The sequence below is a fragment of the Limulus polyphemus genome, unplaced genomic scaffold (assembly GCF_000517525.1).
Source record: "Limulus polyphemus unplaced genomic scaffold, Limulus_polyphemus-2.1.2 Scaffold1459, whole genome shotgun sequence".
Classification (NCBI taxonomy): domain Eukaryota; kingdom Metazoa; phylum Arthropoda; class Merostomata; order Xiphosura; family Limulidae; genus Limulus; species Limulus polyphemus.
This window is the reverse complement of record NW_013667069.1, coordinates 232,423-246,305: the sequence shown is the minus strand read 5'-3', so window position 1 is coordinate 246,305 and position 13,883 is coordinate 232,423. Positions and strand designations below refer to the sequence as shown.

Below are 13,883 nucleotides of genomic sequence, written 5' to 3'. Positions count from 1 at the left end.
AAGTTTTTCTTCATTACCCATTTAAGCCGTCTCCAGCCATTATTACATATCCTTCTAGTATTATTGAAAGAGAGTGGAGTAGAGAGATTTAGCAACCAAAAATCCTCGGTTCACATTTTCTCTTGAGTGAAAGTAACTTAACCTATTATCATTCATAAGCACTTTGAGTGTCACATTTGATGCTCATATGAAGTTTTCTTCTAATTTGGTATGTTGAACCAAAACACACTGTTCCTATTGTCACAATTATGAGCATCAGCTGCATATAAAATAAATTTAGCTGTGTATCACAAACGATACTCTGGTGCTTTAGCATTATGTCCTGTGCATCACATGTGATGCACAGGACAGCAATATGATTTAAAAAAAAAGAAAAAGTGCCAGTTTGTTATAAGAATCTATGGTACTTTAAGATAATGATATTATTAAATGCTACGTTGAAATAAAGAATTCTCATAAACATTAACTAAATAACAGGAACATTGTTTTATACAGAGAGTTAAAAGCTAACATTCTCCTTAACTGAAAAAATATTTCTAATAGATACTTACCTCTCTGCACCACTAAGAGCTTTACATCATGTATAACTGCTGTAGAATTTCCTGCATATCAGAAGCCTTGAAGAAATTCCCACCCATACATGTGTCTTGTGTGTTTTGGACCAGCACATGACATAATCGTCATAATGCTGTAGCCATTCACTAACAAAAGTGCAACAACTCTTCCATATGTGGTAATCCCCATGAGAACTAGCACATGATCATAGACTCATATGCGACTAAGCAAAAAATGCACTGGAAATGTGAAGGAAGTTTGTGCAGAGAGGTAGGTATCCATCTGAGTTACATTTTCAGGTAAGGAAAATGTTAACTTCAGAATTGCTACTTGCTCCTCTGCACTGCTAACAACTAGAATCCAACATTGAAAATGGTGAAGAAGCCAGCACTGATCAATTACAAAGATGAGATCCTTTCTGAAATAGTGACAAAAAGGGAAAACCCATGGGGTGTGAATTCCATGAGACCAAGAATCTCCTAGTTGAGCATCTACCATTAGGAGACCCCATCCTTCTCAAGCAGGTAATACTCTTCCCCCAATTTGATGTTATTTATTCAATCATATATTACGTTTACATCATATAGAAATTTACAATAAAGGATATTGGGTAAATCCAAAGTAAGTGGTAATATGTCGCTAAGACTGGCAGAATGTAGAATGCATAATATGGCTAAAGTGTTAAGCCATTTTCTCTTGATGAAATATATGATATAGATATTGTAACCACAAGTGGAGAGAAAAAGAACTCTCACTTGTGTCCTGAGGCAAATCTAAGGCCCTTCCAGTTGGACATATCCACCAGAAACTGCTTTGATTATTGCTATAATCATGTCCTTTACTACACTTTCAGGGAACACCCCAACCCTACATTTCAAATGAAGAGTGGACTCAACTGGTCTCTTACTAGGGGAAGCCACAACTTGTATATGAAACTCTCCAAATAAGCATCCTAGCAGCTTGGGACTGGGGGAGTAATAGTTTTCCCATGCTCCACTAGAAAAACAGGGTGGGGAGGAATATGGATTGAGAGTATGTGTGGACTACTGTCATCAGGCACAATCATGTGGAATTGAGTTCCCACCAAGAGACAGTGCAATGGGTTCCCACAACTAAAGACAGTAATCAGGAGCCAGGCATACAGGTTGGACTACATCTAATGCCATCTTTTTTGTCTGCATTGTAAAAAGTGTGGAAACAGCTGTGTCAATTACAGATATATATTGTCAAAGAAGTCTTGCAGAAAACCCCATCTCACTGGTGGATAAGTTTAATGCTTTCCATTCTCCCTCACTTCATGAAGATTTTGGGTAAGTATTCCCTATGAGGCAACACAAACCACTCAGCAGGCTCCAACAACAACAAGCACAAAGAATGTAATGTGTAGTTCCTCATGCAATATTTGATAAACTTGCAATGTGTTGGAATATGTAAAAACATCATGGTACACATGCACAAGGAGGTATCATGAAATATATGAATGGCATTATGATGAATGAAAATAATAACAGGTCAAACTCATCATACTAGAGCCTCTAGGTAAACTGGAGAATAGTGACAGGAGGGAAGCAAAAATCAGAGGCACAGGAAATAAACACATCTGAACAAAGGCAATGCTGAGGAAAAAATAAGTTTAACGTCATGTGCTAGTGTTCACAGGGATTACTGTGCATGAATGTTGTGTGACCTTCCTACTGGTGGAGAGCTACAGCATTATGATAATTACATCATAGGCTGGCACAATACATGTAGAGTTGGGAGTTTGTTTAAAGCTTGTGGCATGCATAAGAAATTCCATGGCAGATGCATTGAAGATAATAGCTCTTAGTGGTACAGAGAGGCAAGTAGCATTTCTGAAAGACTATTTCCATTAATATTTGGCACCCTCTAAGCATTTAAACACTAATAAATTATTTAAACTTAACAATTAGTTACAAGTAAATAGACGTGATGCATATCTGTAGCTTTAGTAATAGTAATTAATGGCATTGATGTTAATTGATAAGGAGGATTTTAGTGCTAGATTTATATACAATTTAATTACAAAATTCTTAAATACTTAATTTTACTTAAATTTAAAATACTGGGTGCTGTCATTGGTAATAAGGATTTAAATCTAACAAACTGTAATATGGTTACAGATAGTTCAGGATTATATGCAAGTGTCTTTATATGGTATAAGTGCCAGAATTAGGTTATTTTTGACAATTGTGGACTTCATTGTATATCTGTTCAGAGGATTAGAATACTTAGTTTTTTCCTTGTCTACATTATAGCATAAGTAGTGAATTAGTAAAGTTTACTAACAGCATTAAAGAATGACTAAGATAAATTGATAAGTAAGAGAATTAGTTAGCAAGTGGCCTATAATTACAGTAAATGCAAGGTAATGTATTTAAGTTACTATGATTTAGATCTCACACTTAATACAGACAGAAACACAATTTACTAAAAGAATCTTTGTGTAGTAACTGATAAGTTACCATTATGGTAGTGTTCCAATGCTAAAATAAAGGGTCTAAAACAATAATTAGTGACTTGCACAACAAACCATGGCCTCTTTAGAAAACTTGTCAATATTCCTAAATATATATGATCCAAGTCATTCTGTAATATTAAGCAACAGTCCAAGATGATATCTCTGGGACACAACACTTGTAACATTAGTCCATTTAGATTGAACTTTGTTAATAACTTTGTTTCTTTCCACAGAGCCAACTCTCTATTCATTTACATGTAACTACCTCATCATTCAAGTAATTATTTTACAACTCTAAGCATCTTTTAAAAAGCAACAGGAAAACCCAAGTAAACCAAATCCACTCCTTTACCATCATTACATATAAAAAAGTAACGTTGTGATATAAAAAATATATAAAGATTTCAAAAAACACAAATAATATATCAGGAAGAGACTAAAATAGAATTTTTTCAAACATATTTTTAAATGTGTCAGAAATATATTCATATACAAAGTATAGAAATATGTATAGAGATTTAATAATGGATAAATTCACAAAAAACAAAAAGTTCTATGAAAATAATATTAAGGTAGATTATCTAAATTGCATAAATTTACTGGTCTATTCCATTTCAGATTCACAGAAACCAAAATCAAGTATATGCACCCTAAAATTATCTTTATCAATTATTTTGTATAGCAATTTTAACATTTAGTGCTAATTGTTGTGAACTTATATATTTCAAGCTTTAAAATTCTGATAAGGGTGCCTTGATTACTTTCTCTTACCTTGTGAATGGCTGACAAGGGGGACTCATTGTTATAAGATCAGGCTTCAAGTTATCTATTTCTTTGCTTGAAAGAGACTAAAAATCGAAAAAAAATCATAATTTCAATCCTTAAAGTGTTTTTAACCAAGTGTAACAGAAGATCATTTGATATGATAGACGTTCTTTTATAGAATAGGAAAGGAACCTATCCTGCTTAACATTATACTAAACTGTTTAAGACATGATCTTTAAACTCTTTGTTATTTCCAATTGTACTGTTTGTTTGTAGTTAAGCACAAAGCTACAAAATGGCTATCTGTGCTGTGCCCACCATGAGTATCAAAACCTGGTTTTTAGCATTATAAGCCTTCGGACTTACTGTTGAGTCAATGGGGGACCTAATCATATTGAAGATGTTGAGTTACTATGGAATGAATAAGTTGGACAAGCAGCTAGTAAAATGGCCTTTAATTAGAGAAAGTGCAAGGTAATATATCTGGGTTATCATAATTTAAATGAAAAATTTAATACAGATGAGAACACAGACTTATTGTTGTCAAGGCAAACTAACTATACTGGAAATGGGGAGGTGTGGTGAGAAGTGGTGCTGAGAGGTATATATATGTATATCTATCTGATATACATATTCAGCTAAGGAAAATGCTTACTTCAGAAATGCTACTCATCTCTCTGCACCACAAAGAGCTAGAAGCCCATAATGAAGATATATAGTGGAGGGTCAATGTCGAGAAATTACAACAATGAGCTCTTACTTGAAAACAGCATCTCAAAGGGAAAGCACAGGGAGGTTAAGGAAATCCTAGCTCTCAGTGGGAAATTGCATTCATATCAAACAGGGTATACACTTCACTAAATAGAGGTGGTAAAGCAAAAGATATTATCATGAGAATCATTTTATAGTGTCAGAGTGTTGCTAAAGTAGGGAGAATGGCAGATTGCTCCACAGTCCATTATCTCAAAGGTGAACAACAGAATATGATTGTGTAGGGTGGCTAGGGCTACAAGTCAGGTTTTTCCATATTGAAGAAATACTTATGTGAGATACTTGCCCCAGAAATCAGGTGCATCCCAGACCTATTTCCCAAGGCAAACCCAAGACCCATCCAGCTAGACCTGACCACCAGGAATGGCTTGGTTCATAATATATTCAGAGCCAGATTTACGTTCTTTGCCACTCCTAGGCCAATTTCAGACTAGCTGCCCTACCCATACCCACACTCAACCTTACTCACTACAAGTTGATTCATATCGAGTCTTGGGTGCTGATGCTATGAAGTTTACCAGCTTTACTGACTTGATAATTTAATGCATGAAAATGATTGATAATAACAAAGTTAACAGGTTTATTGAAATATGTATAAATATTGTCAATACAATGCAATTTGAGTCACAGTTTCAAGTGTACCAGACTCAAATATCTCAGCCTGAATTGGGTTAATCAGGAAATCATTTCACAAATTTTAGAGTGAACTTTCCTATTGGTGAAATCATCAATAGCATAATCATATGAAAATGTTTTCAAAAGTTCTCAGCTTTATGTCCAGGGTTTGAAATAAACTTTACAAATTGTTCCACAGTGACACCATCTTTACTGACATATTCAATAATGAAGGATAGTTAGTCCAAATGCAAAATATCTGGTATTGAGTCAAAGCTTCTATAATAATATTTACCAATCTTCATTTCTAACAAGTTGGCTGCCATGATTTCAATGAATTTGTAACTTACAGTTTTGAACAGGTAAAATTTTCTACCAGAACCACCATTATAAAGCATTTAATGTATTATCCCAAGAAAGGAAGAAATTCCACAATGAGTTCAAGTAGCATCGGGTAATTTTCACTTGAAGGCAAGTCAAATTTTTCATCTGTGTCTCTGAATGCCAATCCTCGAGATGAAAGAGTTATGACAACTATGACTTCATGCTTAAGGACATTTCTTTAGTATTCTTTTTCTTTCTGTTGCTGCTTGATTAGCTTGTGATTGATCATATCGGCCATACACATTCAACCTATTTCTCAAATTCAAAAGTTATAATTTTCCTATACTGAAAATGTATTTCCAGTAGGTACTTACCTATATTCACACAAATAGCTATTCTTATTCAGTGCTGCCCTCAGTATGCAACAGTTTTTTTTACACATGCCACAAGCCTTTTACCTCCCCTCCATTGGAAATTACCGATTCCAAAGGGTATTTCATGCAAATGTGACAATATTCCATTAATAGGAGTGAGACACACTCTCATTATGCATGTGACTCTCTCTATTCAATTCTACCTAACTATCACTATGAATTCTAGCAGAAATTGGAAGCACTGGTATTTAGTGGGGAGGAAGGATGGGAAGTGTGAATGTAGTTAGGTAGCTATCGTAAATACACCCTTGTTTTTGTTTTGTTTCTAGTTAGAGGAGATCATGTCATCTACACCAGCAGAACACCACTGTCCTACTCTCAAATAAATGGTTTTTATAATCATTTCTATATTCTGTTTATATTTCATTATCACATTCAGGAGGATGTCTCCACAGTCCACCACCATCGCAGTAGCTTGGAACTGGAAAGTGGTAAGAATTCTCTAACTCCACTAGAAGAAAAGGGGGCTAAAACACAGCGGAGTATCCGAAAGAACATCAACACCTGAGACAGTGCAATGGGTGACCACAAAACCCTATTTATTAAAGCAGACCATACCTATTTATTCAATATAAGGCATGGCAGGGATGGGCAATTAGTTGTTTCTGCTTTACCCATGTAGTTCATGGGTACAGTCTGAGATGGGCAAACTTATGAAGCAATGTTAGCATTAAGATAAACCTACCAGCATTCTTGTGAAACACCTGATCTCAACAATGTGCATTGCGTGCCTATGTAATTATAATATGCAAAGCGACATGGCTTTACAGTGTGGATTAGAATGTTTAAAGCATACCTGGTCTGGCACCACTTGTCACAGAGTGGGATCCAAACTATGAGGAATAATTAAAAAAGAGAAATAAGGCCCCTGAAAATAAGATAAAGAAGAATAAAAATAACTTACCCAGTCAAAGTTGCACCGAATTTGTGACCCTATGCAAACAGTGAGAGATGAATGTATTAGTAGTAGTCCATATGCCTGATTGAAGAATTTCCCCCAATGGACAATGAAGGTGAGATGACAGAGAAAAGGTAAGGTGTCTAATTTGATAAGAGGACATCTGGAACAAATTATGGGATGAAGATGACAGAGAGAATTAAGCCGAATCCAATTGGAAAGGATGGAATGTGAAAGATCACAAACACAAGATGGTTGCCAAGGGATAAAGAGGCAGGAATGGGCAACACAGAAGGAAGCCATACAGGCAATATAACAGAAAATAGCACCTACCGGATAAAGAAGTCTATCCAGATAAAACCGAGGATAAAGGTGGGAAATGGAAGAAAGGGAAATTAGCAAAAAAGAGGAAATACCCTATCATGCTGCTGAAGTTTTGGGGGGGAAGAAATGATCCAGACAAATAAGAATATATGTGGAATAATAATGAGTACACGAAACATCAATGGCAAATAAATCTGACCTCCAACATCCACAGGCTAAAATGAGAAGGAAATAAGTCTTAAAGGAAATGTGAAACAAGGAACACGTGGAAAGTGGTTCAAATGAAGGCAAAGTGAAGCAATGAAAGACCACATTAACATCCCAGACTGGAAAGGCAATTCCGGAAGGTACGCTTCATCAGGGAAAGTGTAGGAGAGGGAAATAACACTATGGTATTGAGAAAAATGAAAAGTGTGGGACAAAGACGCATGATAACCCAAGATCGAGGAGACAGAGGACCCCTAATCGAAAAGATATGTAAGAAAATCTGCAATACGAAGAACGGTGGGCAGAGCAGCTGAAAACCCACAGGCCAGAAACTAAAAGTGGAAAAAATTCCATTCATGCTGATAAACTTTCATTGAGGAAAGGAGATTGGAATGGGCCAGAAATGAAGCTACTCATTGGGATAAGTCTGTTCTTCTCACCATGAGCCAAATAAAAACTAAGCATCAAGAGAGAGGACAGGAAGAGCTGGATGAAGCACCAATGACAAAGGTTGAAAATGAAAGGAGGGGGAGGGGCCGAGGAAGAAGTAATAGATGGGTAAGTTGGAGCAGGAGAAGCCATGGAAACTATGTCTGAGCTGGCCAGTAAGGAGCAATCAGAAGGACTTGACACAGAGCGGTGTGGATGATTGAAATCAACTAGTGAAGAAGTCGAATGGGAGGAGTATTTGTTTGTCCATTCCTGACTGAAAGCATCAACAGCCAGGGCGAGAGGATGAAGGCCTGGAGACCTAAACAGAAGTAATTTGTGGTTTAAGGACGTGGCATAGGCATCTATGTGAGGAGTACCCCACTGAAAACAAAGCCGCTGGAAAACAAGAGGATTGAGAGACCACTCCATCAGATATATTTTGTCTGAATGGGAAAGACAACTCACATCAAGATTGAAAGCACCTGGAGCATGACATGCAATGATATGAATATCTTGCGTGTGGGCCCAGAGAGAAAAAAAAAATCCAAAGTATGAAACAAATGGATCGAGATAAGCAACCACTGTAGAATTGTCGGAAGGAATCATTACTGGCCAGATGGAGGAAATAAACCTAAGCCCGATGTATGGCCAGAAGCTCCAAGATGTTGATAAGATCTTTTGGCCATAGATCAAACCATGCCCCCCATCCCTGAAGGGATGCATCCTTGCAAATATGTAAATATCTGGATGAAGAGGAGGAAGCAGGACACCTGCCACTGTGTGGGTCCTGTCCAACCACCATTGCAGATAGGCAAATAGGGTAGGAGGAAGGGTAATAAGAGCCTTCAAAGGATCCTCTGCAAGATTCCACTGGTCATGAAGAGCCCACTTAAGAACCTGCATATGAGCATGACATAAGTGGATAAGGGCTGCCATGGAAGACTAAATCCCCAACTTGATAGAACCTCGTGAGCTGTAATAGAGAGAGCAGTAAGAATTTGGAGAACTAAAAGCTCCATCGAACAAAGTTGAAGAGGAGAAGGTAGGACTCGACTGAGATGGGTGTTGAAAAAAACACCCACATGGATCAGATATTGGGTAGGTTGAAGAAATGACTTTTCCAATTTGATTAACCAGCCAACTCAAGCTGCCAGCAGCTGATGATCATGACAGGCAGACTCCTGTTCAGAACAAACTAACAGTAGCCAGTTATCCATATAATGATGAAAGTGCAACCCTCGAGCATGTAGGTGATGAGCAAACATTCTGACAACCCGAAAAAAAATGGTAGTGCATGAAACTGATAAATCATCCCACAGTGAACAAACCTAAGATATGGTCGCAACTGCTGAGATATCGGGATATGAAAGTAAGCATTTGCGATGACCATCTTGGTCATCCACAAACCTGAAGAAACAGTCCACCTCAGGGAGCAAAATGATTTCATGGTAAAACAGGGGAGACTGAGACACTGATTGAGGTGGGACAAATCTATTACAGACCATAAGCCTCTGGTTTTCTTGGGGACAACAAATAGCCTGGAATAAAAACCTGGAGAAAGATGAGGAACATGTTCAATGGCCTGTTGATACGAAAGGTCTTCTACTGTCTCTGACAGATGCTGGCTGGTGATGGGAACTTGAGGCAGAGGGAATGGAAATGGGTACCCGAGACAAGGAAGGTGGGGAAAGAAATTGGAAGTCCCTCTGATTAAACCCAAATAACTCACTGATTTGAGGCAGAAGGTCATCAAAGGGGAACAAATTCATACAAGCGAGCTCCCAGTGGACTGGAACTCACCAGGTAGTCACCAGTACTGTTGGCAATGCACCCATCTACGTCAAATAAAATGACAAGATGAGGAACCCTTGGATGACAGAACAGGTAAGGGCTGAGAAGTCTAGGATGAGAAATGGGAATAAGGGCTTGTCATGATTCCAATTGTGACAAGCAAGCTACCAAAGAGGAAAAGGTAGAGTGTTGATGCACAGATTACACATGTGATTCGAAAGTTTCAAGTACATGGTCAAAAAAATACTATTGAAGAAAAGGTGCCATAAGCAAACAAACCTGGGACAGGGCCCCATAGCAACCCAGATGATCTCAACAACAGAGAAACCACATGTTTAAAGCAAGAACGGAAGATGACAAACATGCCAAAGTGGAGGTAATAAAGGAGAGGTTGTCCATTGAAAAACTCCAGGATCTTGGTGTATAGCCCCAAAAAGGAGATGAATGGTGGATAAATACTGTAGAAAGAAAGTAAAGAAAACAAAGGCATGAAAACTTTGCATGGGTTAACAAAACAGGAAAATCAGGGACTTCCCCCTCCCAAACAGGTAAAGTAGAGCCCATCTGCTGAAAGTCTAGAAATGGACAGTCAGCTTGATGGTAAGCCGAAGCAAGCTAATCCATAGCTCATGGGAGGGGGTGAGATATGCTAACACCCTCAACCAATTGTGAAGCAAAATGTTCAGCATGAACCCTAATATTAGGGGAGAATGGGAAAATTAAAAAAGGGGCAGAAGAATTATCATGTAATGAAAAAAGGACAGGGATCATAGGAAATCGGGGAAATGGATAAAACATCACACACCTGAAAAATTCTGTCTAAAAATGCCATATTAGGCCTACATGATTCTGCAGATGGGGCATAGGAAGACATGGCAAAATCCAGTGGTGGATAAAGGCTATCAAAATCAGCCTGAACAGGTTTGGCTTGTTCAGGAGGAAGTGGGGCAAGTTCAGCAGAAGGTGATTGACCCATATAACAATCAATCTATCAGCAGATAATCGCTGAGAAATCCAACAATGGGTTACTTCTGTCTGCAGCCTGTGAAAAAGTGCTAGTAGGTGTGACACCCGAGTGGTAACATTAACCTCATAATTCATTTCAAATTATGAATCAAACAAAAATGTTTGATAGACAAATACAAATGTGAGAGAAGAAAAAAATTAAGACTGGAAAATAAATTGAAAGTAAAAGGCATTAGCAATATACCCATAAATTATTAATAAAGAAATCCACTCTGGAATTAGAAGCATTAAATTTACAAAAAACAAAACACACAAAAAGCAAAAAACATCTGAACACGATCACTGCCAAATGAGAAGTGACAGTTAAATAGAATTGAATAAAGGGAGTCACATGCGTAATGCGAATGTGCCGCACTCTTATTGGTGGAATATCCTCACATGATGATTTGCATGAGAGACCCAACGGAATTAGTCATTTTCAATGGAGGGGAGGTAAAAGGCTTGTGACATGTGTGAAAAATGTTTTGCATACAGAGGACAGCGTATCAGAACACAAGTCTTTGTATTCTCTGAGACAAATATAAGCATTCTCCCAGTCTTTGAGTTCTTCTTGAGCCATCTGACCTGTCCCACCAAAAAAATGGCTAAGTACTAGGATACTCCAGTGGTAGACCATTCTGTTGTAGTCTCCAGCAGCTGTACTTTCTTCTTGTTTGATGTAGAAGCAATAGTTTTCCATTAGGGTCTGGACCATGCAACTGAATTGGTGGTCTTTTGTCATGTTGTAGATTTTTCAAAAAAGTCTATTATAAGTACACCCTGCTGTATGCTGCTGAGAGGTTGATTAATATGGCACCAGTTATCTTTTAATTTTAAAGTCATCTTTGATGTACTGTGTGAGGTTGAAAACCTGAACCTTGCATGATTTGCCTGGTCGGAACCCAGTCTGTTTCAGCATGAGCTTCTCTTCAGTGTTTGGGGTCAATCACTTCTTTGTGGTATAGAAGAGTAAGTAGCATTTTTATACAAATTATTAGTTAGGCCTTATGCAGAATAATGTGTTTAGTCTTTGTTTTGTTTTTTAAGAAAGAATACTTACTGGAAATGGTTCAGAGGAAAGCTACTAGGATGATTTCAGTGATGAAAGAGTTATCTTAAAAGTATAGGTTAAAATCTCTCAGCTTATTTTCTTGTATTAAAGATTCTATAAGATTATTAAAAAGACTGACAAGATTAAGTCCTATGATTTCTTTGTATTATATTCTAAAGAAAGCAGGATGAAGGACCCAACTTAATATTTGGAAAAGACAAGCTTGGCTCCAGTGAAAACAGTTTTATTTTTTAACAGGATTATTAGTTTAGAAAATGGGTTGCTTTAAAAGTCATGGTTACAGTCACTTAAAGGAGTTTAATATTTAAGATGAATAGATGATATCCTTTATAATGAAAGGTGTATCTAAATTTTTACTTTTTCTCATGGGTGGGTGTGCAGGGACAGTCTTAATGGACCATACGGTCTTCACTTTCCATTATGCATTATTTTCTTTAGTAAGGGGATCCAAACTTCAAATAGTAAATATTTCAAATTTACTTATTGAAAAAAAAAATCATATTGTTCAATATTTAAGAAAAATATGTTTATACTATTAATCTCACAAAACAAAGTTTACTTAATTTTCAACAGTATTTTTGATTATTATGTTTTCTCTATCAACTTACTAACCATTTCTCTACTGCCTTGATGGATTACATCAGCCACATGACCCCAAAGTGACCATCAGTTTCCATAGTATTACATTTAACATGTTTTGTGTATCTTTTTCAAGCTTTTAGTAAACATTACAATTCTTTTGTAGACAAAAAAATCTGAAATTTTCAAGAGGAATTTTTACTAAAAATTTGTCCACAAATACCAGGTCTCAGAGTAATTGATGTCTATGAGTGCAGTGATTTTCAATTTAAGATTAAGAATACTTTTATTCATCATTTTACATTTTATCTGTTATTTTCACTACCTAAATCTATATGCAATTGACCAATTTAACTGAACTTGTAACCACCATAAAAAAAAAAAGTGAAGTGAAATGAGTAGTACTGTTCTATCCTTTTTAATATTGACCACAAAGTTCCAAATTGCTTCTCTTGAGTTTCTATTTCTAACCTTTTCATATATATTTGCTATATTCATTTTACTGTTAGCAGCTGAAGTAGAAACCTGTTAAACATAAAGCAATGAATTACCACTCCTGCCCTTAAACTGTTTATATGACACTGTAATGCGAACACTGCTGACAGCAAATGAGGTTATGTGGCACAATAAGCCAATGATTCCTACAGTGTTTATCATAATACTGGCTCAAAGAACACAATGGGAGAGGATTTATTAGCTTGCCTACAGTACAGTGGATACAAGGAGAGTTGGCTAAAGTAATAACTGAGTGATCCAATAAATTTGGTGGGTATGTAGTTACTCTGGGATGGTTGAAATTTGGTGGTACAGGTGTACATAGTGTCTAAGTGCTTATGAACTGTATATGTATATCATTACCATTTGTTCATTAATGCTTAATTTTTCGTTATTTGTCTTTAAACACAACACAGTAAACACAGTACAAAATGTGTTAATGCTGGACATCTGGAAATATCCAGTGATTTTGCTTTGGGTCTGGTAAATAGTACATGAGCACTGGAACCCATGTCCAGTAAAAAAACAAAATAAATAGCAATAGTTATAGAAGTTATCAAAATTATGGAGCAATATGAAACAAAATATATATATTAATGGCATATTGATCAGTGAAGAAGTGTGGCTCAGTCTTGTTAGCATATGGGAAAGACTCCCGTGTAGTCTCTCCCAACTGGTATCATTCATACACGAATAAATACGATAGTCCACTAAAAAATGTGCCACTCACATCATGTACAGAAAATATAAATAAAAAATACACTTCTTTACACAATCAATGTTACTTGTTATTATTTAAATTAACTTGTGTTTTTTGACAGAATATTACTTCACAGGAACCTCATATTTATAGGTAGTTGTAGATACTGTTAATAGATGTCACCATAATATATATTGCTTCTTTTGACATGTTTGATAGCTTTAACATTGGGATAAATTAGAAGCAGTAAATAGTTAATTAATAAGCTATAATAATGCCAAAAATAATCATCCAAGCCCGTTTATCAAGCAACTTAATTACGAGCTCTGATGAGAAGACGTCTCAACAATCAGATGCTACACAAGCTGAGCCAAAGAGAGACTATAATAATTATGAATGTAAGAAATGGCAAAAGAAGTCATTTCAGATAAGCCTAA

The 13,883-nt window shown here is 36.5% G+C and overlaps 1 protein-coding gene across 3 annotated transcripts in view; it reads right to left on the bottom strand.

Moving 5' to 3' along the window:
• LOC106463677 (tRNA (cytosine(38)-C(5))-methyltransferase-like) overlaps window positions 1-13,883 on the bottom strand; it is a 54,615-nt gene that overhangs the window by 20,528 nt on the left and 20,204 nt on the right. For all 3 annotated transcript variants that reach the window (XM_013923734.2, XM_022391258.1, XM_022391259.1), the window contains one exon: window positions 3,806-3,882. In XM_013923734.2, the coding sequence (XP_013779188.1) occupies window positions 3,806-3,882 (77 nt within the window). The remainder of the gene's footprint in view (window positions 1-3,805; window positions 3,883-13,883) is intronic.